This window comes from Piliocolobus tephrosceles, chromosome 21, assembly GCF_002776525.5.
Source record: "Piliocolobus tephrosceles isolate RC106 chromosome 21, ASM277652v3, whole genome shotgun sequence".
Lineage (NCBI taxonomy): Eukaryota > Metazoa > Chordata > Mammalia > Primates > Cercopithecidae > Piliocolobus > Piliocolobus tephrosceles.
The window spans coordinates 8,116,035-8,143,305 of NC_045454.1; the positions used below are offsets into that span (position 1 = coordinate 8,116,035).

Here is a 27,271-nt window from a genome sequence, read left to right on the forward strand (position 1 = left end):
GCCAGAGGAAATGCTTCATTTTATTTTTGCTCATAATGTCCCAAAAAAATCAGTACTCCACCATCCCTCACCTAGACACAGCCCCTCTCCAACACCTTCACAAAACACTGATTTTCTCCCACAGCTAAAATGAACACCCAGTCACCAACTACAGTCCTGCCCTGCCCCTCCTCCCATTGGCCTGCTCATCTTCCCGCTCTGTAAACCTGGCTGCCTTTAGGCTCCCTCCCTTAGTATAGTGTCCCAAGGTCACCTAGCCTGCTTTTTGCCTGTAGGATATGTGTCCACTTCTCAAAGCCCGCCCTGACTTACATCTTCATTTGTATAGTCCTTCAGCTCTATCCTGTAGCCACTCCACTCACCCCAGACAACCAACTGCAAGAAACCAGGTTTGAAATTCAAGAGACCAGGTTTCCAAGCTCCCAGCTGCTTCCTGTATTCCCTGTGGGCCTCAGTGCCTTGGATGTTATGTGACGGGCACAGACATTGACTAAGGCCAAACATTTAATGATTTGGAGGAGAAGAGGGAAGAAGATCCAGAAATACACAAGAGAGGTGATAAAAGCAGAGAGAGAGGATAAAAGGATAAAAGCAGAGAGGAGTTGGGTGGTTTTGTGGGGAAGAAGGATTTTTTTTTTTTTAATAGAGACAGGGTCTTACTATGTTGCCCAGGCTGGTATTGACCTCCTAGCCTCAAACGATCCTCCTGCCTTGGCCTCCCAAAGTACTGGGATTACAGGCATAAGCCACTGTGCCCGGCCAAGAGAGGGGTATGGAATGAAGGTGGAGGCAGGGGCATGATGGAGCCAGAGCTGAAGACCAGCCCCCAGAAGCCACACCCCCGCCCTTCTAGCAGCTATGGGTCCTCTGGCTCCGGGCCTTGTACACCTCGATGAGCAAGTCCTTGACGTACTGGATCTCGCGCTCCACGGACTCTGCCCGTTCCCTCAGCTCACGATTCCGCGCCTCCAGCCCCTGGCACTCGCCCTCCAGGGCCTCACCCTCTGCCCGCTTCCGCTGGCGGTACCTCAGAGCCGCCGACTTGTTCTGGTCTCTCTTCTTTTGCTTGCGGTCCCCTCGGGTAGTGGCGGGATGTGGGTAGGGGGTCAGGCGAGAAGGTTGAGGTGGAAGAGGAGGAAGGGGCTGCTGTGGCAGGGGCAGGGGCGGCATCCCCACCTCCCCCTGCCCAGCCTCGCTGCGGCAGTAGATGGCCAGCAAGTCCAGAGTATCCAAGACAGGGGGCTGGGGGAGGTCAAGGGAGGGGAGGGGCAGGGGGAGGGAGGGGCCTGGTGGTGGTGGTGGTGGTGGTGGTGGTGGTGGTGGTGGTGGTGGCGGTGGGGAGGGTGGCGGCAGGAGCGGGGCATCTAGGAAGAAGTCTTCCATCTGTTCCAGCTCCTTCTTGAGGAGGGCGGCCATCGCTTCCAGGTCGGGTGGGGTTGGGGAAGGTTGGGGGAGGGTGCCTGGGGGGAAAGGGGGCTCCAGAGGGAGGAGAGCTGTGAAATCAACTCTCTCAGTCATCCAGTCAGAGAAGCCATCACCTGGGATTAAAGTGGGGAGGGACACAAAATTTCCTGAGTTGCTGGTCTTCTGCCTAGTTGGGTGCTCACTCACATCTCATTCAGGTGCATCTGTCCCATTCATTCAGTAAAACAACTAACCAGTGAATCATCAAACCAGTCAACAAACCAATAAACCAGTGAAGAAACCAATAAACCAGTCAACCAACCAACCAACCAACCATCAACCATCTAACCACCCAGTCAACCAAGCAATCAACCAACCAACAAACCACTCAACCAACCAACCAACTGACGAATCAACCAACCAACCAACCAATCAACCAATGAACTAGTCAACCAATCAATCAGGGAATCAGCCAACTAACCAAATAAACCAGTCAACCAATCAATCAACCCATTAATCAACCAATGAACCAGTTGACCAAAAACCAACAAATTAGCCAATGAGAGAATCAGTCTTAACCTACAAGAAGATCCAGGGGAAAAAAAAATAAAAAAATAAAAAAAGACAGAACCAGCCAACCAACCAGTGACTCAACCAACAGTCAATCAAGCATTTCTTCAACCATACCAACATCTCCTTTACTGAGTACTCTGTATCTGTGGTGTCTCTATTTACTCTGTTCTTAAAAGGCAAACTAGATCACATTACACACATAGATACACACACCTTGTTTCATCTTTACTCATTAATTACTGAAAACCCACTATGTGCCAAGCATTTGGGATACAGTAATGAATAAAATGGTTCCTGCCTCCTGAGGGCTTCTGCATATGCAGTTCCCTCCAACTAAAATGCTCTTCCCTTGGGTGTTTTCCTGGCTCATTCCTTTCTTTTTTTTTTTTTATTTTATTTTAAGGGATAAGGTTTCACTCTGTTGCCCAGGCTGCAGTGCAGTGGCATCATCTTGGCTCACTGCAGCCTAGGCAACAGGCTCAAGGCTCAAGCGATCCTCCCACCTCAGGCTCCCAAGTAGCTGGGACTACAGGCGTGCGCCACCATGCCTGGCTAATTTTTTTTTCTTTTTTCCTATAGATATGAGGTCTTGCTATGTTGCCCAGGTCCTGAATTCCTGGACTAAAGCAATTCTCCCTCCTCGGCTTCCCACAGTGCTGGGATTACAGGCCACCATGCCTGGCTTCCTTCCCATCCTTTATGCCTCAGTCAACATGTTACCTACTTGGAGAAGGTTTTCTGGCTATCCACTCTGAATTAGGTCCCCTTTGTCATTTTGTAGCTCAGCTGCTAGGCGTTTCTTTTCTGACTTATTCCAATACACTCTCATTTAATTTGCCTCTGGTCTACTCTCCACAGTGTGAGCTGCTGGAGGGCACAGACCATGTTCTTCTTGTTCCCAGCTGTATCCTCAGCACCTAAAACAGTGCCTGGCACATTGTAGGCACTCAACATTTAATGAATACATGGATGAGTTCTTCCTCCCCCATCTTCCCCTGCCCTCCACTCCCCTGCTCCACCTTCCACCTGTCCTTACCTGCCAGGGGCTCTCCCCCCACTGGAAGCCCGCCCTCCAGGGCTCCCCCAAGGACCTCATAGGGAGCCACGGGGGCAGGGGCCGGGGGGAGTTTCCCATAGTCTACAAGCCATCCCAGCCCACTAGCTGGGAGCAGGGTCCTGTCCAGCTCCAGCCCCAGGGTCGCCAGGAGTGACATGGCTGTAGCACAGGTGCAGGGCACTGATGGCAACAGGACCGGCTGCACCAGCAGCTGGGAGGAGGCTCTGGAAGATGCTCAGCTGGACGAAGACAGGCACCAAGGCGAAAGTGGAAGACCTACACGTGTGAGACAAGAGTGGGTGGGGTCAGGAAAGCCTCATCCACTGGCCAAAATCATGGGGAAGCCAAGCCACACCCCCAGGCTCCTCCCTCCCCCTTCCAACCACAGTTTATAACTAAGCTCAGCCTCTCCGAATTCTAAATTTGCCCTTTCTTTACCCAAATCTGAGCCCCACCCACTCCCAAGGGAATTTCTTTAGGCCCTAAGGTAGGACGATGCCCCACCCTTTCCCCCCATACAGAAACCTAAGGGTCTCCCAGGGGAATTACCTTAGGCCCCTCCCATCCACCTCAGAATATTCCGCTTCATGGAAAAACTCAATTTCAGGGACATTTTCTTCCAGCCACGCCCCTTGCCCTAAAATATTTCCTCTTGGCCCCACTGCCTTCCTAGCTTCCATCCCAAACCAGTGCCCAGGGGAACTGCCCCAGGCCCCAGCCCTTCAGCAGTTATCCACTCAAATCCCACTCCTCGCTTTGCCACTGCCCCTCCAGGCCCCGCCCCTCATTGTTTATTTAGCTCCGCCCCTCTCCGATTCCCCAGAGGCCCCGCCTCTGTCCCATCGAAGCCCCACCCCTCAGCTAAAGGTTGGCTTAGCCCCGCCCCTTCTCACAATAGGCTCGCGAAATCCCACCCATCGTGACGACAGTGGTTCTAGCCCCACCCACTTAGAGGACTGCCTCTAAGCCCCGCCTTCTCCCCTGTCAATCTAAGCCAGTCCCCGCCTCAGCAGGCGCCTGGTTTAAAAGGAAGTTGGGCTGTGAGCCAGAGCAACGTGGAGCAGGGAGCGTGGAGGAGGGTAGAGGGGGCAGGCAGAGAACGGCTAGGCTACCCGAATGCCAGCCGTCCACACGCAGCTATGCGCCGAGGGCCAAAGCGCATGGTACTTCTCCCGAGCTGTCCAATTGCTTTACACCTCTGCCGCCTTGGGGATCAGTGCGCATGTGCGGACACTCAGGGCCCGCCGCTCATTCATTACGGGGAACTGGTAGGCTACTGCGCAGGAACAACCAAGCACGCACAGAATCGTTTAGAAAAAGACCACACCCTCCCTTGGAGTGCGCAGGCGCAGCCACACGCCTGCTGACAAACATCGAGTCTCTAGAACTCTCTCAACGGGCCGCGGGCCCAGTGCGCATGCGCAGCCGCGCACCTTCCGCCCACCGTACCTCTTCTGCGCCTGCGCGACCGTGATTCCCCGCTCACAGCTCCCCTCCCCCCAGGGCTCCCTAAAGAGGGCCACGAGCTGCGAAAGGGCGGGAAAGGCGGTTGGAGAGGGAGAGGTAAGCGGTTACTCACTCCATGGCTGCAGCAAGGAGAGGCGGCGGCAGCCTCGGCTGAAAAAAGAAGGTGGGAGCGGAGAGCGCAGGCGTGGTGAGCGCGGAGACGGGCTGGGGGCACAAAGGGGTAGAGGCTACAGAGCCATGGCCGGGGCTACGCAGGCGGAGGCGGAGAACGCTGTAGTTAGAAGAGAGCGTGATCTGAGGACGGGGAATGAGGCGGCCCCCGGGACTGGGGACAGATATACCCTGGGTGGCGCAGCACGGCCCGCCCGGATTCTTCCGCGCCCCGCCCTCGCGGGGCCCCAACTGGGAGGCAGCCCGGTCACCTCCTTCTGGGGATCGGGGGATCCGACCTCTTCCTTCCCACCCCTAGGGTCCAGGCCCCTCCTCCCTTTTGAACCGGGGATCCGGCCTCCTCTCTCTGAGCCGGGGATCCGGCCCTCTCGTGGCTCCGGGTTCTGGTTTCCTCCTCCTGACTCTAAGCTCTGGTTTCTTTCTCTTTCTGCCTCTGAGGTCTGGGCCTGCTTCCTCCTGTGATTTTGTGGATCCAGCCTCATTCTCTTCCCGGAGACCTGCATCATTTAATCTCTGTTTCCCCTTCCCTGTTTGCAGAATTTCCTGCCAGCCACACTTTTCATGTTTTCATCCCCCAACTGCTGACCCCGAGAAACCCTCGTGGATTAGAGTCCAGCGTGAGTCACAGCACTCTCCCAAACACAGACCTGCCAGGATGGCCTCGGGCCAATAGCTTAAGTTCTCTTATTTCATTTCCCTATCCGTAATATAAGAAAAATCAGCTCTCCTGGTGGGTTTATGAAACTCAAATAAGACGGTGTCTGGCAAGCCGTATGCACAGAGTTCAACTCATACGTTCCTGTTCAATTTTTTTTTTTTTTTTTTTTTTGGTGAGATGAAGTCTCTCGTCTCCGTCGCCCAGGCTGGAGTGCAGTGGCGCCATCTCGGCTCACTGCAAACTCCGCCGAGTTCACGCCATTCTCCTGCCTCAGCCTCCAGAGTAGCTAGGATTACAGGCGGCCGCCACCACGCCCGGCTAATTTTTTGTATTTTTAGTAGAGACGGGGTTTCACCTTGTTAGCCAGGATGGTCTCGATCTCCTGACTTCGTGATCGGCCCGCCTCGGCCTCCCAAAGTGCTGGGCTTACAGGCGTGAGCCACCGCGCTTGGCCTCAACATATTTTATTGGGGCCCAGTCTCACTTCTTCCTTCCCCCTTGCAAGGGCCGCAGACGTTGGACTGTCCAACTCTTGCTGTCGTTCTTCTGTCTCCCTCATGCCTCTGAAGTGTCTGTTTCAGGCCATTCTCATCTTCCGTTCCAAATGATGGGTGCCCAGGCCCCATCCCCTGGCAGGAATTCAGACATCGAGGCCCCAGCTGCGTCCTTTTCTCCATCCCTTGCCCTTGGCTTCCTTTCAGACAGTCCTTAGCTTCCACTGGATAGGAACTATCTCCCAACCCTGCCAAAAATGGAAGATCTCCAAGAGGGTAGCCATCTTGCCCCTTCTCATGCACAGGGCCCTCCACCAGCCGAGGTGGATGTCGGTCTTTTCTCTCTTGCAGAAACCCAGCTTGTCCCATCCACGTCAGGACATCCCAGCTGGAGTTCAACCTTCATCCCTTGTGTGGCAGTTAGGAGACTGAATCAAGGTCCAGAGAAGGTGGAGGAATCCTGGTATTGAGCGTTTTACACAAGCTTCTTTCTCCTCCCTTACCTGTTGTGGGCAGGAAGCCCTTCTTGGGATCTGACCACCTTCCCTTAGAGCACTTACTGTCCACTTTGCCAGTTTTTGAGCACCTGCCCTATATTTCCTTGAGCCTGTAGGGGTTGTGTTATCACTGAGACAGTATACAGAGTAGCAGCTAAGAGCATAAACTGAGCTTGTCCCATCCGTGGACCCGCATGTGGCCCAGAATAGCTTTGAATGCAGCCTAATACAAATTCGTAAACTTTCCTAAACCATGCGAATTTTTTGTGAGTTTGTTTTAAAGCTTTTCTGTGTCAAGCTCATCAACTATCATTGGTGTTGTTTTATGCGTGGCCTAAGACAGTTCTTGCGATGTGGCCCCAGGAAGCCAAATTTTATACATCCCTGGCATAGACTCTGGAGCCAGATTTATGAGTTCAAAACCTGACTGCACCCCTCTTATTAGCTGTGTGACCCTAGCCATTTCCCTTCCCTGTGCCTCAGTTTCCCCTGTGGTACAAGGTGGCGTTAAGAATACCTGCCTCTGGGCCAGGCACGTGGCTCACGCCTGTAATCCCACCACCCTGGGAGGCTGAAGTGGGCAGATTGCTTGAGCTCAGGAATTCGAGACCAGCCTGGGCAACATGGTGAAACCCTGTCTCTACCGAAAATACAAAAAAATAGCTGGTGTGGTGGTTTGTGCCTGTGGTCTCAGCTACTTGTGAGGCTAAGGCAGGAGGATCACTTGAACCCTAGGGTGGGGTGGAGGTTGCAGTAAGTAGAGGTTGTGCCACCACACTCCAGCCTGGGTGACAGAGTGAGACCCTGTCTCAAAAAAAAAAAGTGCCTACCTCATAGGGCTGTTATGAGGATTAAATGAGTTAATCCACGTCGAGCAGTTAGACTAGTGCCTGGGACCCAGTAGGTGCTGCATAAAAGTGGTTATTGTTACTGCTGTAATTAAGGTGGATGTGTTCTCATTCCATTGCTGTGCAGTAAGTCCAACTTCCTTCCACTTCTCACTATAGGTTTTTGAGCAAAAGCAGATGGAATTAAGGGTAGACTGTTGGACAGACTGCCAATGGTAAGGACGCACAGATGTGCCCTACCCCAGCCCCCCACCGGCAGAATCTTCTCCTAAGAAGACCTAGATTATACATGGGAACTGGGTTTGATTTGGTTTGGTTTGGTTTTGAGACAGAGTCTTGCTCTGTCGCTCAGGCTGGAGTACAGTGGTATGATCTTGGCTCATTACAACCTCCGCTTTCTGGATTCAAGCAATTCTCCTGCTTCAGCCTCCCAAGTAGCTGGGATTACAGGCACCCGTCACCCCGCCCGCTAATTTTTGTATTTTAATAGAGACGGGGTTTTGCCAATTTCATCAAGCTGGTCTTGAACTCCTGACTTCAGGTGACCCCCTCCCCTTCCTCGACCTCCCAAAGTGCTGGGATTTATAGGCGTGAGCCACCACACCCGGCCTTAAGCAAGACCTACCTGTTTTTTTGGGGTTTTTTTGGTTTGTTTTGTTTGTTTGTTTATTTTGAGACAGAGTCTCGCTTTGTTGCCCAGGCTGGATTGCACTGGCGCCATCTCAGCTCACTGCAACCACCGCCTCCCAGGTTCGAGCCATTCTCCTGCCTCAGGCTCCCAAGTAGCTGGGACTACAGGCGCCCACCACCACGCCCAGCTAGTTTTTGTATTTTTAGTAGAGATGGGGTTTCTCTATTTTGGTCAGGCTGGTCTCGAACTCCTGACCTTGTGATCTGCCCGCCTCAGCCTCCCAAAGTGCTGGGATTACAGGCGTGAGCCACTGTGCCCAGCCTAAATAAAATTTTTTATTTTGGAATAATTTTAGATTGACTCGACAGAAAAGTTGCAAAGATAACAGGGAGAATTTCTGTATGCCCCTCTCTTGGTTTTTCCCATTAACATCTTACATTACTTTGCTGCATTTGTTACAACCAAGGCAACATCAGTATGTTACCATTGACCAGATGCCATTCTTGATGCTGACCACAGTTGATTCTGATTTTGGTAGTTCCTTAATGTCCTTTCTGGTCCTTCAGGATGCCACATCATATTTAGGCATCATGGCTCCACAGCCTTCTCTGGCTAGTGACTGGCTTTACACTTTCCTTGTCATTCGCGACCCTTTGGAAAAATGCTGGTTGGGTATTTTATGGAATGTGCTTCCCTTTAGTTTTGTCTCAGACTGGTATTGCAGGATATTGAGAGGATGGCCAGGTAGGATACTTTATTTTTATTTTTATTTTTATTTTTATTTTATTTTTTTTTTTTTTGAGACGGAGCCTTGCTCTGCCGCCCGGGCTGGAGTGCAGTGGCCGGATCTCAGCTCACTGCAAGCTCCGCCTCCCGGGTTTCCGCCATTCTCCTGCCTCAGCCTCCGGAGTAGCTGGGGCTACAGGCGCCCGCCACCTCGCCCGGCTAGTTTTTTTTTGTATTTTAGTAGAGACGGGGTTTCACCGTGTTAACCAGGATGGCCTCGATCTCCTGACCTCGTGATCCGCCCGTCTCGGCCTCCCAAAGTGCTGGGATTACAGGCTTGAGCCACCGCGCCCGGCGCTATTTTTATTTTTTTAAGTAGAGATGGGGGCGGGGTCTCACTGTGTTGCCCGGGCTGGTCTTGAATTCCTGGTTCCTGAGCTCAAGTGATCCTCCTGCCTCACTATGCCAAAGTGTTAGCATTATAAGCCTGAGCCACTGTGCCTGGCCTGGGTTTTTTTGTTTGTTTTTGTTTTGTTGTGTTGTGTTTTTTAGGTTTTTTTTTGTTTTTTTAAGACAGAGTTTCGCTCTTATTGCCCAGGCTTGAGTGCAATGGTGCCATCTTGGCTCACCGCAACCTCTGCCTCCTGGGTTCAAGAGATTTTCCTGCCTCAGCCTTCCGAGTAGCTAGGATTACAGTTATGCATCACCACATGTGGCTAATTTTGTATTTTTAGTAGAGATGGGGTTTCTTCATGTTGGTCAAGCTGGTCTCAAACTCCCGACCTCAGATGATTTGCCCGCCTCAGCCTCCCAAAGTGCTGGGATTACAGGCGTGAACCACCGGGCATGGCCCAGCCTGGGTAATTTTTAATAACTTGGTCAGTGGGAGAATTGCATTGCTGGCTACGTGCGGTTTATGCTGGCTGCAGAGATGTCTGGGCAGGGACTCTGCTTCCCCTCCCCACCCCCGCCCCCATCTCAACCCTTTTGCTGTCTCTCTCTAGCTATTGGGTCCCACCCACTTCAGCCCAGCCAGACTAAGCAGCTGGACTCAGCTGAACTCTCCAGCCCCTCCCAGCCTGTTCTAGTTCACCGTGGGTCATCAGTGGTTGCCTGTGACCCTACTCCCCAGATCTTCGAACCCTGAGTCCCCCCATGTGCACATTGCTAAGCCAGGCTTATGGCCCCTTCAGGACTCATGTCCTGGCCTCCCCCAGCCTGGAGCTCCCCTTCAACTCCTGAGCTGGGGCTTCAAGCAAAGGTGGGGCTACTGGGGACTCTTTTTCCATGCGGAGGGGCCTGGCTTGGGGAGTGAGGCGGTGGTTGCAGGCAGATTGCATCAGCCCTGGCTGTTTGACGGGGAGGGGGAATTGGGGAATTCTTTGGGGACCCCAGCACACCTGGCAACCGCTCCTGGTTAGCAGAGCCTTGGATAAGGGAGAACTCCAGCACAGCAAGAGTAGGGGGGGCGTGGAGAGGGAGAGAGAACAGCCACCCATGTAGGACCCTGAGAATCTGGGACTCAGTGCCAAGAAGGGCCCTCAGGTCACAGAGGCTTGTTAGCAGGAGACAAGACTGAGGTCCCAAGAGGTAAGGGGGGTTGTGAAAATCACGCTGCCAGTTAGATGGGGCCTCAGCCTCCACCATGCTACACAGCTTCCAGGGCCCCAAGGCCCATGGTGGAGCCTCTGGGAGGCCTCCAAGCCCCGACCCTTACCTCAGGCCTGCTGCTGCTCACGACTGCCAAACGCTATTGATTCTCGCCTGCACCATGCCATCACCCTGCTGTTGCCGCAACCTCTCAGTGCTTTCCCAATCAAGGTGGCCCTGGCATGATGAAAAAGGCTCTGAGTTTTGCATTAGACAGACCTGGGTTCTGGTCCTGAGCCCAGCACTCAGTTGTAGACTGGAGTGCAGACAGGGCCCTCATCTGCCTGAACCTCTGCTGCCTTCTGCAATGTGGGTCAGAGCATGGGCCCTGGAGCCAGCCTGCTGGGTTCACACCCCAACTCCACCAGTTCTGTGACCCTCAGCAAGTGGCAGCCTCTCTGTGACTCAGTTTCCCCTCCATAAAGTGGGGGTGAGATGGTCCATTGCAGCAGGTAGTTTTGAGGATTAAATGTGTAACTGTGCGTAAAATACTTAGAGTGGGGCCTAGCCTACGGGAAGTGCCCTGTGAGTGATAGTTTCTGCTCGGTTCCCGTGCGGGAGCGCTGTGGAGATGATGTCGGTGAAACCAGCGCCTGTTGGAGCCCAGGTCTGTGCACGATTCTCTGTTCCCGCCACGTTCTGCTTTCAGATCCGCCTTGCACAGATGTCTGCCTACGTGACTGCTCCCCTGAACGCTTCGAGGGCAAAGTCAGGGCCCTCCTCATTCCCAGAATCGTTCCCTACAACCCCCCACCCTGTGTTGCTATTTCTGTAGGCATCAATACATTTTCTAATGAGCTGCTCAGCACAGAGGCCAGCGAATGTGATACTGAGGTCCCTGAGAGGAGCCAGGGAGGGTAACTGGGTCATGCAGGCCAGGGGTGCTGGGGTTGAAGGTGGGCGTCCTGGCAAACAAGGGCAGGTAGGCCAAGGCCAGCTCAGTTGTGGAGAGGATGACGTGGGGGCTGGGAGACAGCACAGGCTGCCACGTGGCCCACAGTCCTCCAGAGCCCCTTCCCTCCCTTGCGCCACTCTTGTCCCTTCAGCAGAAGCAGTCACAGCTCTTACGCAAAAAAAAAGGACACAGCAAACATAACAGCTGACACCAGTGTCCTAGAGCCCAGGATGCCATCACTTACCGCTTAGTGGCCTTGGACAAGACACTGCACTCCCCAACCTGTGGTCACCTCATCAGTAAAATGGGCACAGTTGTAGAACTACCTCGGGGCAGTGTGGAGGGGCAGGGGCTTGACAGGGGAAGAGGCCTGGACCGGTGAACTGCTGACCACCTCGGGCCCGTGTCAGGCCCAGAGAGAGGGGTGGCCCCCAGAAGCTCCTGGGCGCCTGAAAGGCACCGGGGCCGCAGCAACACCGGCAGCACTCGCTGCTGGTGCTGAGCTGCTGGTTTCACAGGAGAAGCTAGAAATCCAGATTTTTTTTTCTGTGACATCCAAGTTTTAAAGGTAGGCAAGTAATTCAGAAAAACCTGGAAAACCCCGGCAAACCACAAGTGTGGACAGGACTCGGGCTGCTGGCCCTCTGTGGCTTCCCTCCCCACAGCTGTCATCCTCTGCCCATAGCAGGTAGCAAAAGGAACCCAGCCCTCATTCTAAGAGTCTCCGAGGATTGGGGCTAGACCCCTCTGTGCTGGACTTTACAAGCAGTGAGACAGAGCAGGGCCTTGTTCCAACACAGCCCTGTCCCATGTGAAGTAGAGGAGGACAGTGTTTCTGGGGAGCAGAGGAGGAGGTCTAGAGAATCCTTCCTGAGGATCAGGATGCCTGCTGGAAGCGGGGCTGGTGTCTTACTACTCTTCCTAGCCAGCCGTCCGTGCCCCCAGCCAAAGGCCAGCAGGAGCACATTACTCATTGCGGCAGGAAGACTGTCCCCCGCCAGGGACCCGCAGGGCACCTCAATAAGGAGGCGTTTGGACTAACTTTAGGAGTTGGGCTGTCAGGGGCAAGCCCATGATGTGGATCTATTTGACCTAGAGCCCGGAGAAGCAAAGGGAGCCAGTGCCCGGGTTAGGTGAGAAACAGCCAGCATGTCTGAGCCAGGGGGGTGTTTGGTCGTTTCTGTGGTTTGGACATGGTGCTGTCTGTGTTGAGGCGTGATTCAGGAGTGGGCTCGTCGTCTCGGTCCCTCGTAGTCGTGGTGGCCTGGCCTGGGGCTGGTGTTCTGGAAAGTTTGTGCAGCAAGAGAGCACCAGGGCCTTGCTGTCAGGGCTGCTTTCTCGCAGCAAATGCGCTCATCCTGCCAAGATGGAAGGCTGAGCCACCACCACTGCGTCCAGAGGAGCCTGCTCCTGCATTCGGTTGGTCCAGGACGTGTGATTCCTACAGGGTTGCTAGGGCATGGAGGGGAGAGTACCCAGGCTTGAACCCAGCCAGCACTCATAGGATGGATGGTCATGGTAGGAGCTGCAGTGAGAGAGGCGGAGGTGGGGAGCCACAGTGGGAGGGCCTCACGGGACCCCTAGGCTCCCTAGGTGCCCCCTCAGCGGGCACGGGGGTACTCCCCATGAAGAATTTTGAGGTCAGCGGTCATCAGAGCGCCAGGCCTTCGCCCAGTTTGATGCAGACTCCTTTGCCCTCTTCCTGACCTACCACAGAGCAGGAGTGGATGGGGGTTGGTGAGCAGCAGACGCCCCTCTTCCCTGCAGGAGTTTCAGGCCCTCATCTGCAGCTGGGGTGGGCGGATCATCCTGAATTGGATTTGAGAGTGAAGCCCACGCTGGTCTGGAAGGTCATGGAGATGGCCCAGGAAGTCTCTGGAGAATGGGAAGGGGGACTGGATGAGGCAGGGAATGGTGGTGGTGGTGGCGGTGGGGAGCGAGGCTCAGTGTTGTTGGGAGCCCAGCTGTGGGACCAGACGCCTGGGCAAGCCCTTACTGGCTGTGGGACTCATGCAGGTGGTTTCAGTCCTCTCACTTTTTCCAGTTTGCTCATTTATAAGTGGGAACCATGATAATTTCCCCTCACCACATTGCCGGGGAAAGTTGAGTGAGTGAGAACAGGTGAAGCCCTGGAAACGGCCCCGTGCATGAGAAATGCCATGAAATACGGTTATGGAGATGGCCGCCGAGATGGGAAGGTGCTGTATTTGGTTCCAGTTCTCAAAATGAAAGCCACCCTGCCCCCATGCTCTGGCTGCCTTCACCTGGTTCCCAGAGAAACCTCCATAGCAACCGGCTCCACCACAGCCCTGCCTGGGCTCTTCCCTCCTTCCCCCACGAACATCACTGTCTGTCCCTGGGGAAGCTGATGTTGACGAGAAGAGGGACTGTGGAGGGGGCACAGGTGTGCGCCGTTCCTCCCCCGCCACACACGCCTGTCCGCTGCTGTTAGAGTCCCTCAGCCCTCATGCCTCAGTCCCTCTCCAGGCCTTGGTGTCCTGTGCCTGCACCACCGACCAGAGCGTTTCAGCTCCAGGCTCTTCCCCAGCCTGTTCTCAACCAGCATTACCGGCCACCCCAAGGAGGGCATGGACCTGCCCTTAGAAACTCTGCCCAAGCCATTGCCCTCGGCATAAAGTCAGCTCTGAGCCTGATGTCTATGTGCCTCCACAGCCTCAGTGGCCTCTCAACCCCTTCCCAGCACCCCCTGGTTGGTTGGTTGAGTGGCTTTATTGAGATACTGTATAATCCACATGTGTTTATCAAAGTGTCCAACTTAGTGGCTTTAGTACACTGACAGAGTTGTGCAGCCATCACCACAATTTTAGAACATTTTGATCACCCTAAAAAGAAACTCCTGGGCCGGGCATGGTGGCTCACGCCTGTAATCCCAGGACTTTGGGAGACCGAGGTGGGTGGATCTCGAGGTCAAGAGATTGAGACCATCCTGGCCAACATGGTGAAACCCCGTCTCTACTAAAAATACAAAAGTTAGCTGGCTGTGCTGGCATGTGCCTGTAATCCCAGTACTTGGGAGGCTGAGGCAGGAGAATAACTTGAACCCGGGAGGCGGAGGTTGCATGAGTTGAGATCATGCCACTGCACTCCAGCCTGGTGACAGAGCGAGATTCCGTCTCAGAAAAAAAAAAAAAAGCCAGTGTGGTGGCACACACCTGTAATCCCAGCTATTAGGGAGGCTGAGGTGGGAGGCCCACTGGAGCCTGGGAGGTCGAGGCTGTGGGCTGTGATTGCACCACCGCACTTCATTCAGCCTGGGAGACAGAGTGAGACCCTGTCTTAGAAAAAAACATTTTTTTTAATGCAGTTAGGTAGAGGGAAAAAAAATCTTTCAATATAAGGGAAAGAAATAAAAGTTCTTGGCCAAAAAGGAAGAAGCCTTGGCACCAGAGTATTCCTCAGATCTCTTCCAGTCCTATTATTTCATATTAAGAGCGGTGGTTCTAGAATCTTCGTTAAAGTCTCTCTCTGGCTGTTTCCTGACTTTTCCGGGGTTGTCTTAGCTCATTCATTTTTCCTGTGGGGAAAATTGCTGTTGGTCGCACCACCTGAGCTCCTTTGGTAGCTTCTGGGCCTGGGGAGTGGAAAGGAGAAAGTAATTGCTAATTAGCCATGAAGTGACTTCAAGGGAAAGAAGGAGAGAAGATTGAGAACCAGTGAATCCAGGAATCATTTAGCTACTGCCTTGAGGCCGTCCTGTGTAGCAAGTGGCAGAGGCAGGATTTTGGTACCCTGGGCAAGTCGGCCCCCTCCGAGGGCCTTGGTTTCCTCATCTACCCGGGTGAGGAGAATAAACCTGCTTAAAATGATTTCTAAGATACATAAAGAACAGTAGAGAACAGTGCATCTAGCAGGCTGCCTTTTGTATGCAGGTAGGGATAGTACAAACCACGTTTTTGCTTAAATGCACAGCAAGTCGCTGCAAAGACTTGCACTAGCAGCCTGTCTCCAGGGAGCAGGGCTGGGCGGCTGTGGGACTCGGGGAAGACAGGCCACAGTATTCCCTTTTGTACCTTTTGAGCTAGAACAATGTGAACATACTACCTATTCACAAAATGAATGTGTTTGTTTTTTGTTTTTTGAGACCGAGTTTTACTCTTGTTGCCCAGGCTGGAGTGCAATGGTGCGATCTTGGCTCACTGCAACCTCCGCCTCCCAGATTCAAGCGATTCTCCCGCCCCAGCCTCCTGAGTAGCTGGGATTACAGGCATGTACCACCACACCTAGCTAATTTTGTAATTTTTTTTTTAGTAGAGATGGGGTTTCTCCATGTTGGTCAGGCTGGTCTCAAACCCCACCTCAGGTGATCCGCCCCTCCACGCCCCCGCTCCCCGGCCTCCCAAAGTGCTGGGATTACAGGTATGAGTCACTGTACCCGGCCTAGTTTTTACTTTTTTAAGTACTCACCAATGTCACTGGGTTATGGCAGGGTGGTGCGGCCTCCTGGGTAGTGAGCACACAGGAACATTTAGGCCTTGAAACATTAAACATCTGAACATGCAGTAAAAGTTCCAGTGACAGCCTGGGGAAAAGACAACCTGGTCCATCACAGCTTCTCCCCTTGCGGAGCTGACAGACACACAGCTACACACGCCCAGTTCCTTTGTCTCCACACAGGTCCTTCATGCAAGCCGGTTATGCCTGTAGGTTGAAAGGCATCAGGGAGGAAAATGGGACCAGAATGCCAGGTGGCCTAAGGAGGAGAGAGAGGACAGTTGAAAATCCACAGGTATCCCTGTCCCCTCCTCCCTCCCTGCTGTTGGGGACACCTGGTTCTGCGGAGGAGAGGTGGCCTTTTGGTGGAGGTGAGCGTAGGGGTGGGAGAGAGGAACTGAATTCCATGCCACAGATTTGGCTTAGAAAAGCAACCCCCGCCGGACATGGTGGCTCATGCCTGTAATGCTGGCACTTTGGGAGGCAGAGGTGGGAGGATGGCCTCAGCCCAGGAGTTGGAGACCAGCCTGGGCAACATAGTGAGACCCCATCTCTACAAAAATTCAAAAATTAGCTGGGCATGGTGGTGTATGCCTGTGGTCCCAGCTAATGGGAGGCTAGGGCAGGAGGATCATTGGATCCCAGAAAGTTGAGGCTGCAGTGAGTCATGATTATACCACTGCTCTGGATGACAGAGTGAGACCAAAAAGAAAGAAAAAGGAAAGCAGACCCTCTCCATGGCTCTGGGTCTTTTGTTTGTTTGTTTGTTTTGTGCGTTTGTTTTAGAGTCTCGCTTTGTTGCCCAGGCTGGAGTGCAGTGGTGCGATCTTGGCTCACTGCAACCTCCATCTCAGCCTCTCAAGTAGCTGGGATTACAGCATGCGCCACCACACTTGCCTAATTTTTGTATTTTTAGTAGAGACGGGGTTTCACCGTGTTGGTCAGGCTGGTCTCAAACTCCTGACCTCAGGTAATCCACCCACCTCAGCCTCCCAGAGTACTGGGATTACAGGCGTGAGCCACCACACCCGGCCTGCTCTGTTTTCTACTAATGGGGTTGGCCATACCCCAGGCAGGGTAATTATGTAACAGAGCGGGACAGGGAAGCCCAGGCCACACCGCCAGCTCCTGCCAGGTGACTGCAACAGTCTCCTCACTCCTCCCACACAGAGTCTCGGTGCGTCTTTCCAAACGTAACCCAGACCCTGACCCACTGGAGCCCACCCATGGCCTCATGCTCCCAAGGCACTCGTTGGCCTGGACCGCTTGAGCATCTGCCTTGGCTAAGGTCCACTTAAGAAGTTGTCGGTCACTTGACTTCAGTTCTTGAAGGGCAGACTTGGAGCTGATCTTCAGGGTTTAGGTGCACTTTCTTTGACACAAAGAAAAGAGGAACTTGAGTAAGGAGACAGTTAAGAAGCAGAGTAGTTAGACTTGTGGAGTTTGCAGACGGAGAATCCCAGCACTAGCACTCGTGGAGATGGTCCTGGTCAGAGGTCCCCATGGGAGGGCAAGTGAGGGAAGGCAGTGTCCGAGGATGGCGTCCGAGCCTCAGCTGGAATCAGATTTCCCTGGGCCCAGTCTGTCTCTGATTTCCCCTTGTTTCTCTCCTCTCCACTGCCTCACTCTCTGCTCTTTTCTCCCCTGTTCTGGTCTCTCTGGTTCCACTGGTCATACATCCCCCAAATCTGAAACTGCGAATTCCAGAGGGAAAGAGGAGGTCCTGCAGTGACAGCTCCATGCTGCCTCCTTCCTGCGTCTAGGCTCTGTGTTGTCCGCAGTGCCACCAGGTGGCTGTCAGCCGAATGCCATGGGCCTTTGTTCAGGTGCCTCCTGGAACTTTTTTATTTGTTTGAGACAGGATCTCGCTCTGTCGCCCAGGCTGAAGTATGGTGGCATGATCACAGCTCACTGCAGCCTCAAACTCCTGGGCTCAGGTCATCCTCACACCTCTATCTGGGATCACAGGCACACACCACCATGCCGGGCTAAGTTTTGTATTTTTAGTAGAGACGATGAGGTTTCACCATGTTGACCAGGCTGGTCTCGAACTCCTGACCTCAGGCAATCTACCCACCTCAGCCTCCCAAAGTGCTGAGATTACAGATGTGAGCCACCGCACTTGGCCGACACTTAATTCTAACATCTTTTCCTCAATGAAATCCTCCCGTCCCAGACACAATGTCAAGACTTGGCCCCGGAAAGCTCTGGTTTCCCATAGCGGGGCTGCTGTTTGCTGAGTGGCCTTGGGGAGTCTGCATTTGTTTCCCACCCAGGAAGGGCTCCGTGTGCTGCAGCATAGTGCTCCTGGCACAGTGCCGGTTACACAGCAGGTCCTTAGTAAATGGTTGTTACTGAGTCCCTACTGTGTACCAGGCACTGCTCCAGGTGCTGTGGATGCAGCAGGGAACAAACGGAAATCTGGCCCAGTGGAGCCGACACCATCCCCACCGTTAGCCTTCCTCTGTGTTGGGAGGCGACCTTGTCCTTCCCTCCCACCGTAGATGGCCCGTCATGGCTGGGTGTCAGTGGCAATCCACCCACACATATCCACAGCCCTGGCAGGGTTGCCCCAGCACCAGGGGATATCTGGATTTTCAGAGTCACATCTCACTTTCCTTTCTGTACCAGCCACCTTGGTCTCCATGCACAAGGGCAGACCTGCCCCTGACCCCAGCCCCTTTCTCAACCCCAGCTCTGCTCTGTGTATTCCCATCCACCTATCTAGATTTCATTCTGTTCTTTTTCCATCGTCCCTCAACCTACCCCCATTAGTTTCTAGTGGCTGCTGTAACAAGTCATCACAACTGTACTGGTTTAAATCGACACGAATGTATTCTCACAGTGCTGGGGGTCCGGAGTCTAAATGGGTGCATGGTGTGTGGTTCCTTCGGGAGACTCTAGGGGAGAAGCTATGTCCTTCTCCAGCTCTAGAGGCTGAAGCCGCCTGTGTTCCTTGGCTTGTGGCCCCCTCATCTTCAAAGCCAGCAGCACAGCGTCTCAATCCATTCCTCCATAGGCACATCTCCCTCTGACTCCTCTCCTGTCTCCCTGAAAGACCCTTATGGTCACCTGGGGCTCACGTGGATAAGCCAGGATAACCTCCTTATTGTCATCACATCTGCAGAGTTCCTTTGCCATGTAAGGTCACATTGACAGGTCCTGGATGCGGATGTGAGCATGTTTGCGGGCCATTTTTCTGTCTACCCCTACACACACACACACACACACACACACACACACACACACCACACACACACACATCCTTCCTAATTCTTCCTTTCCTTTTGGTCCAAAGCTGAGGTCTCTTGTATTCTTTGCCAGGCACAGACTGCTGTCCCAGGCATCTAAGAAAAGGGGTTGGGGGCTGGTCACAGTGGCTCACACCTATAATCGTAGCACTTTGGGAGGCCAAGGCGGATCACCTGAGGTCAGGAGTTCACGACCAGCCTGGCCAACATGGTGAGACCCCATCTTTACTAAAAATACAGAAATTTGCTGGGCGGGGTGGTGGGCGCTTGTAATCCCAGCTGCTCGGGAGGCTGAGGTGGGAGAATTGCTTGAACCCGGGAGGTGGAGGTTGTAGTGAGCCAAGATCATGCACGCCACTGCACTCCAGCCTGAGCGACAGAGCGAGACTCTGTCTCAAAAAAAAAAAAGAAACTGGGACTTGGAGTGGCACAAGAATCATAGATGGAGGTACGGTGGTAGAGCTGACTGGAGGCTGGGGTGACAGCAAAGAACCCTGGTTCTCACAGGTGGGGGTGGGATGTACCCACCTAATTCAGATGATCCTGCATCTGATCCCAGGCGGGTCTTCCTCCAGGTCCCCAGGGCTGTGAAGGTGCCTGTGTTGTCTGAAACCCAAGGGTAAATGTTGGGGCAGGCAGGAAGGGAAGGGACTGGCGGCTCTGCCAGCACTTCCCTTGGTGACCTCAAGGCAGTGCTTCTCTGGAGCTGTGTCCTGCCTGGGTGAACTACAGATGGTCACAGCCACCCAGCCCTGAGCACAGACCCAGGCATACCCTCCTCCTTTCCATGGAAATGCACCCCTCCCTCAGTTTGGGTTCCTTCCTGTTTCCCCCACCGCCGCCAGCACCATCAGCCTCTTTGGTAAGGGAACTCTCCCCTTTGACAAATGTGGTAATTCCGGGATCAGAGCTCGTAATAGTTTGCATTTGTGAGAAACTTTCCAAGTTCTAGTATTTGTGGCTTTTTTTTTGTTTTTTGCCTCAAACTCCTGGGCTTAAGCAATCCTCCCGCCTTGGCCTCCAAAAGTGCTGGGATTATAGGCGTGAGCCATCATGCCTGGCCTGTCACTGTTAACCTGGACAGACCCTGTGGTCTTGGTGCAGGCTTTGCTAACTGGGAACAGACCCTGTGGTTTTGGTGCAAGTTTAACACTTTGCTCCAATTGTGATGCTGTCCTCTCTGTCTGAGTCCCAGTTCGGGCCTCGGGCTCTTGGCCTGGACCTTCTCCCAGTCTTGTCTAAGCCACCTGGCCTCCAGCCTCTACCCCCGCGATTCATCCCCCACGCCCATAAAGTCCCCCTGTGGCTCCCTCAACATCATGCCCGAACCGTTAGCATGGTATGTATGGCTCTGCCAAATTCTCCCGCCCATCACGTGGCCCTGAGTCCCCAAGACCACCCTCCGGCTCAGTGATGAACTAAGACTCACAGAGCTCGGCAAAGCTTTCTACTCACGGTCACGGTCACGGTTTATTATGGAGAAATGAAACAGACCGAAAACAGCAAAGGGGAGAGATACAAAAGCTCCTTGAGAGACCAGGCACGAGCTTCCAGCTGTCCTCTCCAGGTAGGGTTCCATGGACAGCGCTCAGTTCTCCCAGCAACAGTGTGTGGTAACAGTTACGGAGTGTCGGCCCGGGTTGTGGGGAGGAGCAGTTCTGTAGGCATGGAGCACCTGTGTGGCTAAACTGAGGTCTGCTGTCTGCAGCCCCTCCAGAGGCTGTGCTGATACCGTATGACCCACAGCCCCCACTGTAGGTCACGGCGTTAACATGGACTCCCTGGAGTGGCCTGAGGCCCCAGGTAAACAAAGACGCTCTTATCTGGCAGGACATTTCAAGAACATAAGAGATTCTCCCAGAGCTGGTCAAGGGCCATTTTCTCTCTTTGGAATGTGCAGATTTTAACAGCTAATGCTTGGCAAGTCAGTCTTTCACATATAAACATCTCCCTTCAGAAGCACCAAATCACTTAGCACCCAGAGGCATATCTGCTGTTGCAGCCTCCCTGTCTTCCCGTAGGCCTTTCCTCCTGCCTGGACGGCTCCTCTCCCCTCCCCATCCTTTCCCTGGCTGATGCTGCATCTGCAACACTCAGCTCCCCCCGGAACCTGCTCCCACAGCATGTAACCCAGCCCTGCCCCCGCCCCTGCCCTGATCCCTGACTATAGAGCTGACATTTGACTCTGGCTGCCTTGAGGGCAGGGGCCAGGGCTCAGCTAGCCACTCTGGGCTTCAGTTTCCCGTTTGTAAAATGGATCTGCCCCAAAGTTTGCTTTTAGGAAACGTTGAGTAATGATATATCTTTGTTTTGGTTTTTTTTTTCCTCCAGATGGGGTCTCACTCTTTTGCCCAGGCTGGAGTGTAGTGGCACAATCACTGCAGCCTCCACCTCCCTGGGCTCCAGTGATCCTCCCATCTCAGCCAACTCATTTTTGTATTTTTTTGTAGAGACAGGATCTCGCCATGTTGGCCAGGCTGTTCTCGAGTTCCTGAGCTCAAGCAATCCTCCCACCTCAGCCTCCCAAAGTGCTGGGATTACAGGCATGAGCCACCGCGCCTGGCCATGTTACATCTGAACTGCATGGATCAGAGCTGGATCTGTATGGGTTCACCATTGTGAATAGATCCCTGGCACCTGAAGTATTAGAAACCAACAAGGCACTTAATAAATGGTGAACTGTTGGCCAGGCGCGGTGGCTCACGCCTATAATCCCAGCACTTTGGGAGGCTGAGGCAGGTGGATCACCTGAGGCCGGGAGTTTGAGACCAGCCTGACCAACATGGAGAAACCCCGTCTCTACTAAAAATACAAAATTAGCTGGGTGTGGTGGCGTGCACTTGTAATCCCAGCTACTCGGAGGCTGAGGCAGGAGAATTGCTTGAACCCAGGAAGTGGTGGTTGCAGTGAGCCGAGATCGCGCCATTCCACTCCAGCCTGGGCAACAGAGCGAGACTCCCTCTCAAAAGAAAAAAAAAATGGTGAACTCTTAAGCCAGACAAGTCCGCACAGAAGATTGTTTTTTCATAGTTGCAAAGAGCTTTTTATAAATGCTCTTCTTGGAAATTTTGGCTATAACTTATTAATAGCAAAAGCTTTTTTAAGCTGAGTTCTTGAGAACTGAGATGTGTAGGTGTAGCTGCTCAGATGCCTTTAGCTGCCAGTAACAACACACCGACTTGAGGTGGCTCAGCAGTGAGGACTTTTGTTCTGTCCCAGAAGGGGAGGAATGGATGCAGGCCGGGCTGGGCCCCAGCAGTCCTGGGGGCTCAGGCACTTGCTGTGGCCTATTGAAGAATGCCCTTTCTCAGAATGCCCCAGGAGAGCTTTATGAAAATGCCAGGGCCAGCATCCTAGCCCTGGAGAGCCTGGCTTCGTGGAGCTGGCAGCCTTCTGTGTTTTGAATGCTCCAGTCAGTGCTGATGGACACCCATTGAGATCCGCTGGCTTGGACAAGGCAGCGCATGCAGCTGGCCCTGGGGTCATCTCCCCAGACTTGCTTGGCTGTGTGGAGGAGGAGGAGCAGATGAAATAAAAATTAGGGGCCTGTGAGGAAGGCAGAAGGGTGCAGTGGAAGGGGTGGGGGTAGTGAGGTTGGTTTCCTCTTCCTCAAGCTAGAAGGGGATTTCCTGAGGACAGACACCAAGCAATTTAAAAACTGGTCTGGAGAGAGGGAAGAGGAAACAGACCTCGTGGGTGTTTCTCTGGGCCAGGCACTTGGCTTCTCAGCTATGACTTTGTTTGGTTTGTTTGTTTTTTAGACAGGGCCTCCCTCTTTCCATTTCCGGCTTTTAGAGCTGCTTCTGCCTTCCCTGGCTCCTGGCTTTCTCCCGTTCTCAGATTCTAGAGCGCATCACCCCAGTCTGCTCTCGCCACCACAAGCTTTCTTCTCTCTCCAGTCAGTCAAACCCATCTTCTAAGGGTACTTCTGATCATCTGGAGGGCTCTCGCCTATAGTCCTAGCACTTTGGGAGGACAAAGAGGGAGGATCGCTGGAGCCCAGGAGTTCAAGACCAGGGCAACAGAGTGAAATCCCATTTCTACAAAAAATAAAAAACATTAGCTGGGCATGGTGGCATGTACCTGGAGTCCCAGTACTTTGGGAGGCTGAGGTGGAAGGATCACTTGGGCCCGCTTGAGGCTGCCGTGAGCTGTGATATGTCACTGCATTCCAGCTGGTATGACAGAGCAAAACCCTTTCCCAAAAGAAAAAAAAACCACCCCCATCCAGCACTCCCCCTCACCCTTTCCTCACCGGGTAACCTTGACCTTCCCGCTGATAGATGGCACCACTTGGAGATTTTTCGGTTAGACGTTACCAACATCAAGTCAGTTTGGACTGATGGGAAATGTTTGGCCCATGGGGCTTCTGGGGGGCTCTTTATCTCTTCCCCACCCCATCCATCTCTGGTGGGGCTCATGGTCTCCGGTGACGTCCCAGTGTCTGCAGGTGGTTGAGAAGGTGTCCAGGGGAGGCCCAGCTGCAATCCTCTGCACCACACTTACAGGTGAAGGAGGCAGCTGCCTTCCAAGCATGGAGAAAATTCCAGGGGAGGCTCTGATTGCCTGGCTCAGGTCTCAGTTTATCCTCGAGCCAGTCACTGTGGCCAGGGGCATCTGCGCTCTGAGCACATGGGTTTCAGACCCTCCCCTGAGTTAAGAGGGGGCACGTCCTCTCCTGTTCTTAGAGAGTACAGGTGTGGGCCTGGGGGACCTTCAGCAGCCCAGACCCTGCCATCCAGCCGGGTTCCCAGCCCCATCTCTCTCTCTGAGGTCCAGAGAGGCCCTCAGAGTGGCAAGAGCTGATCCGCTCACACCCCGCCAGTCAGCCGGGGAACCTTACTGGGTCCCACGCTGGGAGTGGGTCCTACAGCTGTTCTTCTGTGTCCGAGTCCCGCTTGTGGCAGTGCCTCAAATCTGACCTCCTCGGGCTGAGGTGGGTCCAAGGTGCTGTTCTGCCGCCTCATCCTCCAGAGTGGGAACTTTCCACTGTGCTGAACGTGGCCATGCACGTCCCTAGCACCCTGGCTCCTCGTACCTGACCCCTGGAGCGTGCATTTGTGCTTCTGGATCCTTCTCGATTTAGAGTCTGGTTTAGGTAACACAGGACGAAGGGGGGTTGCTGCATGGTATCATAATCCCATCCCACCACCCTCCAAACCAGCCGTGCCCAGTCATGCCACTGGGCTTGCCTTTCCAAAACTGCCATCTGACAATGTCACTTCCTCTGCTTTAGAAATCTTCCTGAGGTTGCAGACGCCAGCGGATTTGCTTTGGGAGCCAGAGTAGCTGTTGCCACCAGAGTCCGGAGCCATGAGCGGGTTTAATTTTGGAGGCACTGGGGCTCCTACAGGTGGGTTCACATTTGGCACTGCAAAGACAGCGACAACCACACCTGCTACAGGGTTTTCTTTCTCCACCTCTGGCACTGGAGGGTTTAATTTTGGGGCTCCCTCCCAACCAACCACAAGTACCCCTTCCACCGGCCTGTTCTCACTCGCCACTCAGACTCCGGCCACACAGACAACAGGCTTCACTTTTGGAACAGCAACTCTTGCCTCGGGGGGAACTGGATTTTCTTTGGGGATCGGTGCTTCAAAGCTCAACTTGAGCAACACAGCTGCCACTCCAGCCATGGCAAACCCCAGTGGCTTTGGGCTGGGCAGCAGCAATCTCACTAATGCCATATCGAGCACTGTCACCTCCAGCCAGGGCACAGCACCCACCGGCTTTGTGTTTGGCCCCTCCACCACCTCTGTGGCTCCAGCCACCACATCTGGAGGCTTCTCATTCACTGGTGGAAGCACGGCCCAGCCCTCCGGTTTCAACATTGGCTCAGCAGGGAATTCAGCCCAGCCCACAGCACCTGCCGCATTGCCCTTTACTCCAGCCACGCCAGCAGCCACCACAGCAGGCGTCACGCAGCCAGCTGCTCCCACAGCCACAGCCACCACCACCGGTACTGGGCCCACCCTCTTTGCATCAATAGCAACCGCTCCAACCTCGTCTGCCACCACTGGACTCTCCCTCTGTACCCCTGCGACCACCGCAGGAGCCCCCGCTGCTGGGACACAGGGCTTCAGCTTAAAGGCACCTGGAGCAGCTTCCGGTGCCTCCACAACAACATCCACCGCTGCCACCACCGCCACCAGCAGCAGCAGCAGCACCACCGGCTTTGCCTTGAATTTAAAACCACTGGCGCCAGCTGGGATCCCCAGCAATACGGCAGCCGCTGTGACTGCTCCACCTGGCCCTGGTGCAGCTGCAGGGGCGGCTGCTAGCTCCGCCATGACCTACGCGCAGCTGGAGAGCCTGATCAACAAATGGAGCCTGGAGCTAGAGGACCAGGAGCGGCACTTCCTCCAGCAGGCCACCCAGGTCAATGCCTGGGACCGCACGCTGATCGAGAACGGGGAGAAGATCACCAGCCTGCACCGCGAGGTGGAGAAGGTGAAGCTGGACCAGAAGAGGCTGGACCAGGAGCTCGACTTCATCCTGTCCCAGCAGAAGGAGCTGGAAGACCTGCTGAGCCCGCTGGAGGAGTTGGTAAAGGAGCAGAGCGGAACCATCTACCTACAGCACGCGGATGAGGAGCGCGAGAAAACCTACAAGCTGGCCGAGAACATCGACGCGCAGCTGAAGCGCATGGCCCAGGACCTCAAGGACATCATCGAGCACCTGAACACGTCCGGGGCCCCCGCCGACACCAGCGACCCACTGCAGCAGATCTGCAAGATCCTTAACGCGCACATGGGCTCGCTGCAGTGGATCGACCAGAACTCGGCCCTGCTGCAGAGGAAGGTGGAGGAGGTGACCAAGGTGTGCGAGGGCCGGCGCAAGGAGCAGGAGCGCAGCTTCCGGATCACCTTTGACTGAGCCACAGCAGCTCCGGGGCCCGCAGGTCCCCAGGGAGTTCCATGCGGGGAACGCGCCCTGTTGTCTGGTTTGGGGTTGTGGCAAGATAACATGTTTCTTTCTTTCACGTGACTGCCCTTGAGACAATTGCTGTGTGCTTTGCCTTTTTCCATTTAGGAAGTATTCTGAGCCCTCTGCCCAGGCAGCAGCCTCATGGGTGTGGCTTCTGTGGCTTTTACTTGAGTGTCTTTGGCCCCTTTCCACCCACTGCGACCGCCTACCTCATCCTGCCTCGACCTGGTGATGGAGACGCGGTGGTGGTCTTGGTCCCAGCTGGGGTCGCTGGGACAGCCGCTCTCTCCAAAGCATAGTCATAGGTGTCATGAAAAAATACCAAATGTAAAGAGAACTTTCAAGGCCTGCAGAGCGCAGTGGCTCAGGCCTGTAATCTCAGCAATTTGGGTGGCCGAGGCAGGCGGATCACTTGAGGTCAGGAGTTCGAGACCAGCCTGACCAACATGGTGAAACCCCATGTCTACTAAAAATACAAAAATTAGCCAGGTGTGGTGGGTGCCTGTGATCTCAGCTACTCGGGAGGCTGAGGCAGGAGAATCACTTGAACCCGGGAACTGTTGCAGTGAGCCAGGATCACACCACTGCACTCCAGCCCGGGCAACAGAGACTCTGTCAAAAAAAAAAAAAAAAAAAAAAAGCCTCCCAGGAGACAGCAGCCTAAGTTTTGGAGTATGAGGTGTGTGCTTGTGAAAGCTAACCACCAAGACAAAGCAGCACAGTGTGAATAGAACAGACAGCGGGATCGAGAATTTCACAGAAGACAGGTCAGCTGAGGGGCCTACGCACAGGGTGTTGAACCACAGATGGGAGCTGAGAGCCCTGCCTTTTGCCTGGCCCAGGCTTACCCCCACCTCGGGCTTCACCTCCTCCAGGAAGCCTTCCCAGCTACCCAAAGCTCAGGTGGCCTTCTTGCAGGTCCCCGTAGCACCCTGAGCCTGTACCTTGGGTAACACTTGCTATGCTGTCCTATGCTAGCCGTTTGCGCCCGTCTCGCTGTTAGATTGTGAGCTCCCACGGGCAGAGACCCACTGTTGTTCCCCTGTATGTCCCCAACCCAGTCCCAGTCACATTTGTGAAATGAAAGAACATGAAGCCCGGCATAACAACAGTCCACAGAAAGAGCCACAGCTGCCAGTGCTGGCCACGGACATGGCTCTGAACTTCCTGGCACCAGAGTGATTCTAGTCAGTTACAGTAAAATCCACTGTGTGTGGAAGGCAGAAGCCAGCAGTTGTATCCCAAGTTCTTTTGTATTTGTCTTTATCCTTTGCTGCATTCTCTGAAATACCTATTACTGTATGTTGCTTTTCTAAATAAATGTGTTGTGAAACCAAAATAGCTGCTGTTAATATGGATAAATGTTAGGAGGAGAAAGTTGAGTAAAAAGAGCAGGTTTTGGGAGACACTGCAGGGGTGTCATTCACGTGAAACACGGGTAGGCAAACGAAGCAGTGCTTGCGTAGACACAGGAGCATGTGGTGAAGCAGCTTTTGTTTGATGAGACGGAGTAATAGAAAATGCAAATTGTGGTTTGCTCTGGGAAGGGGTGGTGCCTAGTGGTAGAAGA

The 27,271-nt window shown here is 53.9% G+C and overlaps 2 protein-coding genes across 11 annotated transcripts; one reads left to right on the forward strand and one right to left on the reverse strand.

Annotated features, from left to right (window-relative positions):
- Nucleotides 1-5,484, reverse strand: ATF5 (activating transcription factor 5). Its single transcript, XM_023182768.3, has 3 exons — nt 4,614-5,484; nt 3,014-3,310; nt 1-1,538 (listed from the first exon to the last, which is right to left on the reverse strand). The coding sequence occupies exons 2-3, from the start codon at nt 3,189-3,191 to the stop codon at nt 850-852; spliced, it is 867 nt and encodes a 288-aa protein (XP_023038536.2). The 5' UTR covers nt 3,192-3,310; nt 4,614-5,484; the 3' UTR covers nt 1-849.
- On the forward strand, nt 4,460-27,040 carry NUP62 (nucleoporin 62). Of its 10 annotated transcripts, none has more exons than XM_023182746.3 (4): nt 4,463-4,688; nt 6,143-6,287; nt 7,329-7,384; nt 24,011-27,040. In XM_023182746.3, the coding sequence occupies exon 4, from the start codon at nt 24,088-24,090 to the stop codon at nt 25,648-25,650; it is 1,563 nt and encodes a 520-aa protein (XP_023038514.1). In that variant the 5' UTR covers nt 4,463-4,688; nt 6,143-6,287; nt 7,329-7,384; nt 24,011-24,087; the 3' UTR covers nt 25,651-27,040. The 10 variants fall into 10 exon arrangements, with proteins under 10 accessions (XP_023038516.1, XP_023038514.1, XP_023038513.1 ...); XM_023182745.3 differs by having other exon boundaries at nt 6,176-6,287; XM_023182752.2 differs by having other exon boundaries at nt 4,463-4,664; nt 6,176-6,287.
- The last annotated feature ends 231 nt before the right edge of the window (nt 27,041-27,271 follow it).

What these genes read in the sequence shown, in the direction of transcription:
- ATF5 (XM_023182768.3), bottom strand. Translation starts at nt 3,191, where the DNA reads ATGTCACTCCTGGCGACCCTGGGGCTGGAGCTGGACAGGACCCTGCTC. An exon ending in GGGGGGAGAGCCCCTGGCAG is followed by an intron (nt 1,539 to 3,013) that starts GTAAGGACAGGT and finishes CTTTAATCCCAG; the next exon opens with GTGATGGCTTCTCTGACTGG.
- NUP62 (XM_023182748.2), top strand. Translation starts at nt 24,088, where the DNA reads ATGAGCGGGTTTAATTTTGGAGGCACTGGGGCTCCTACAGGTGGGTTC.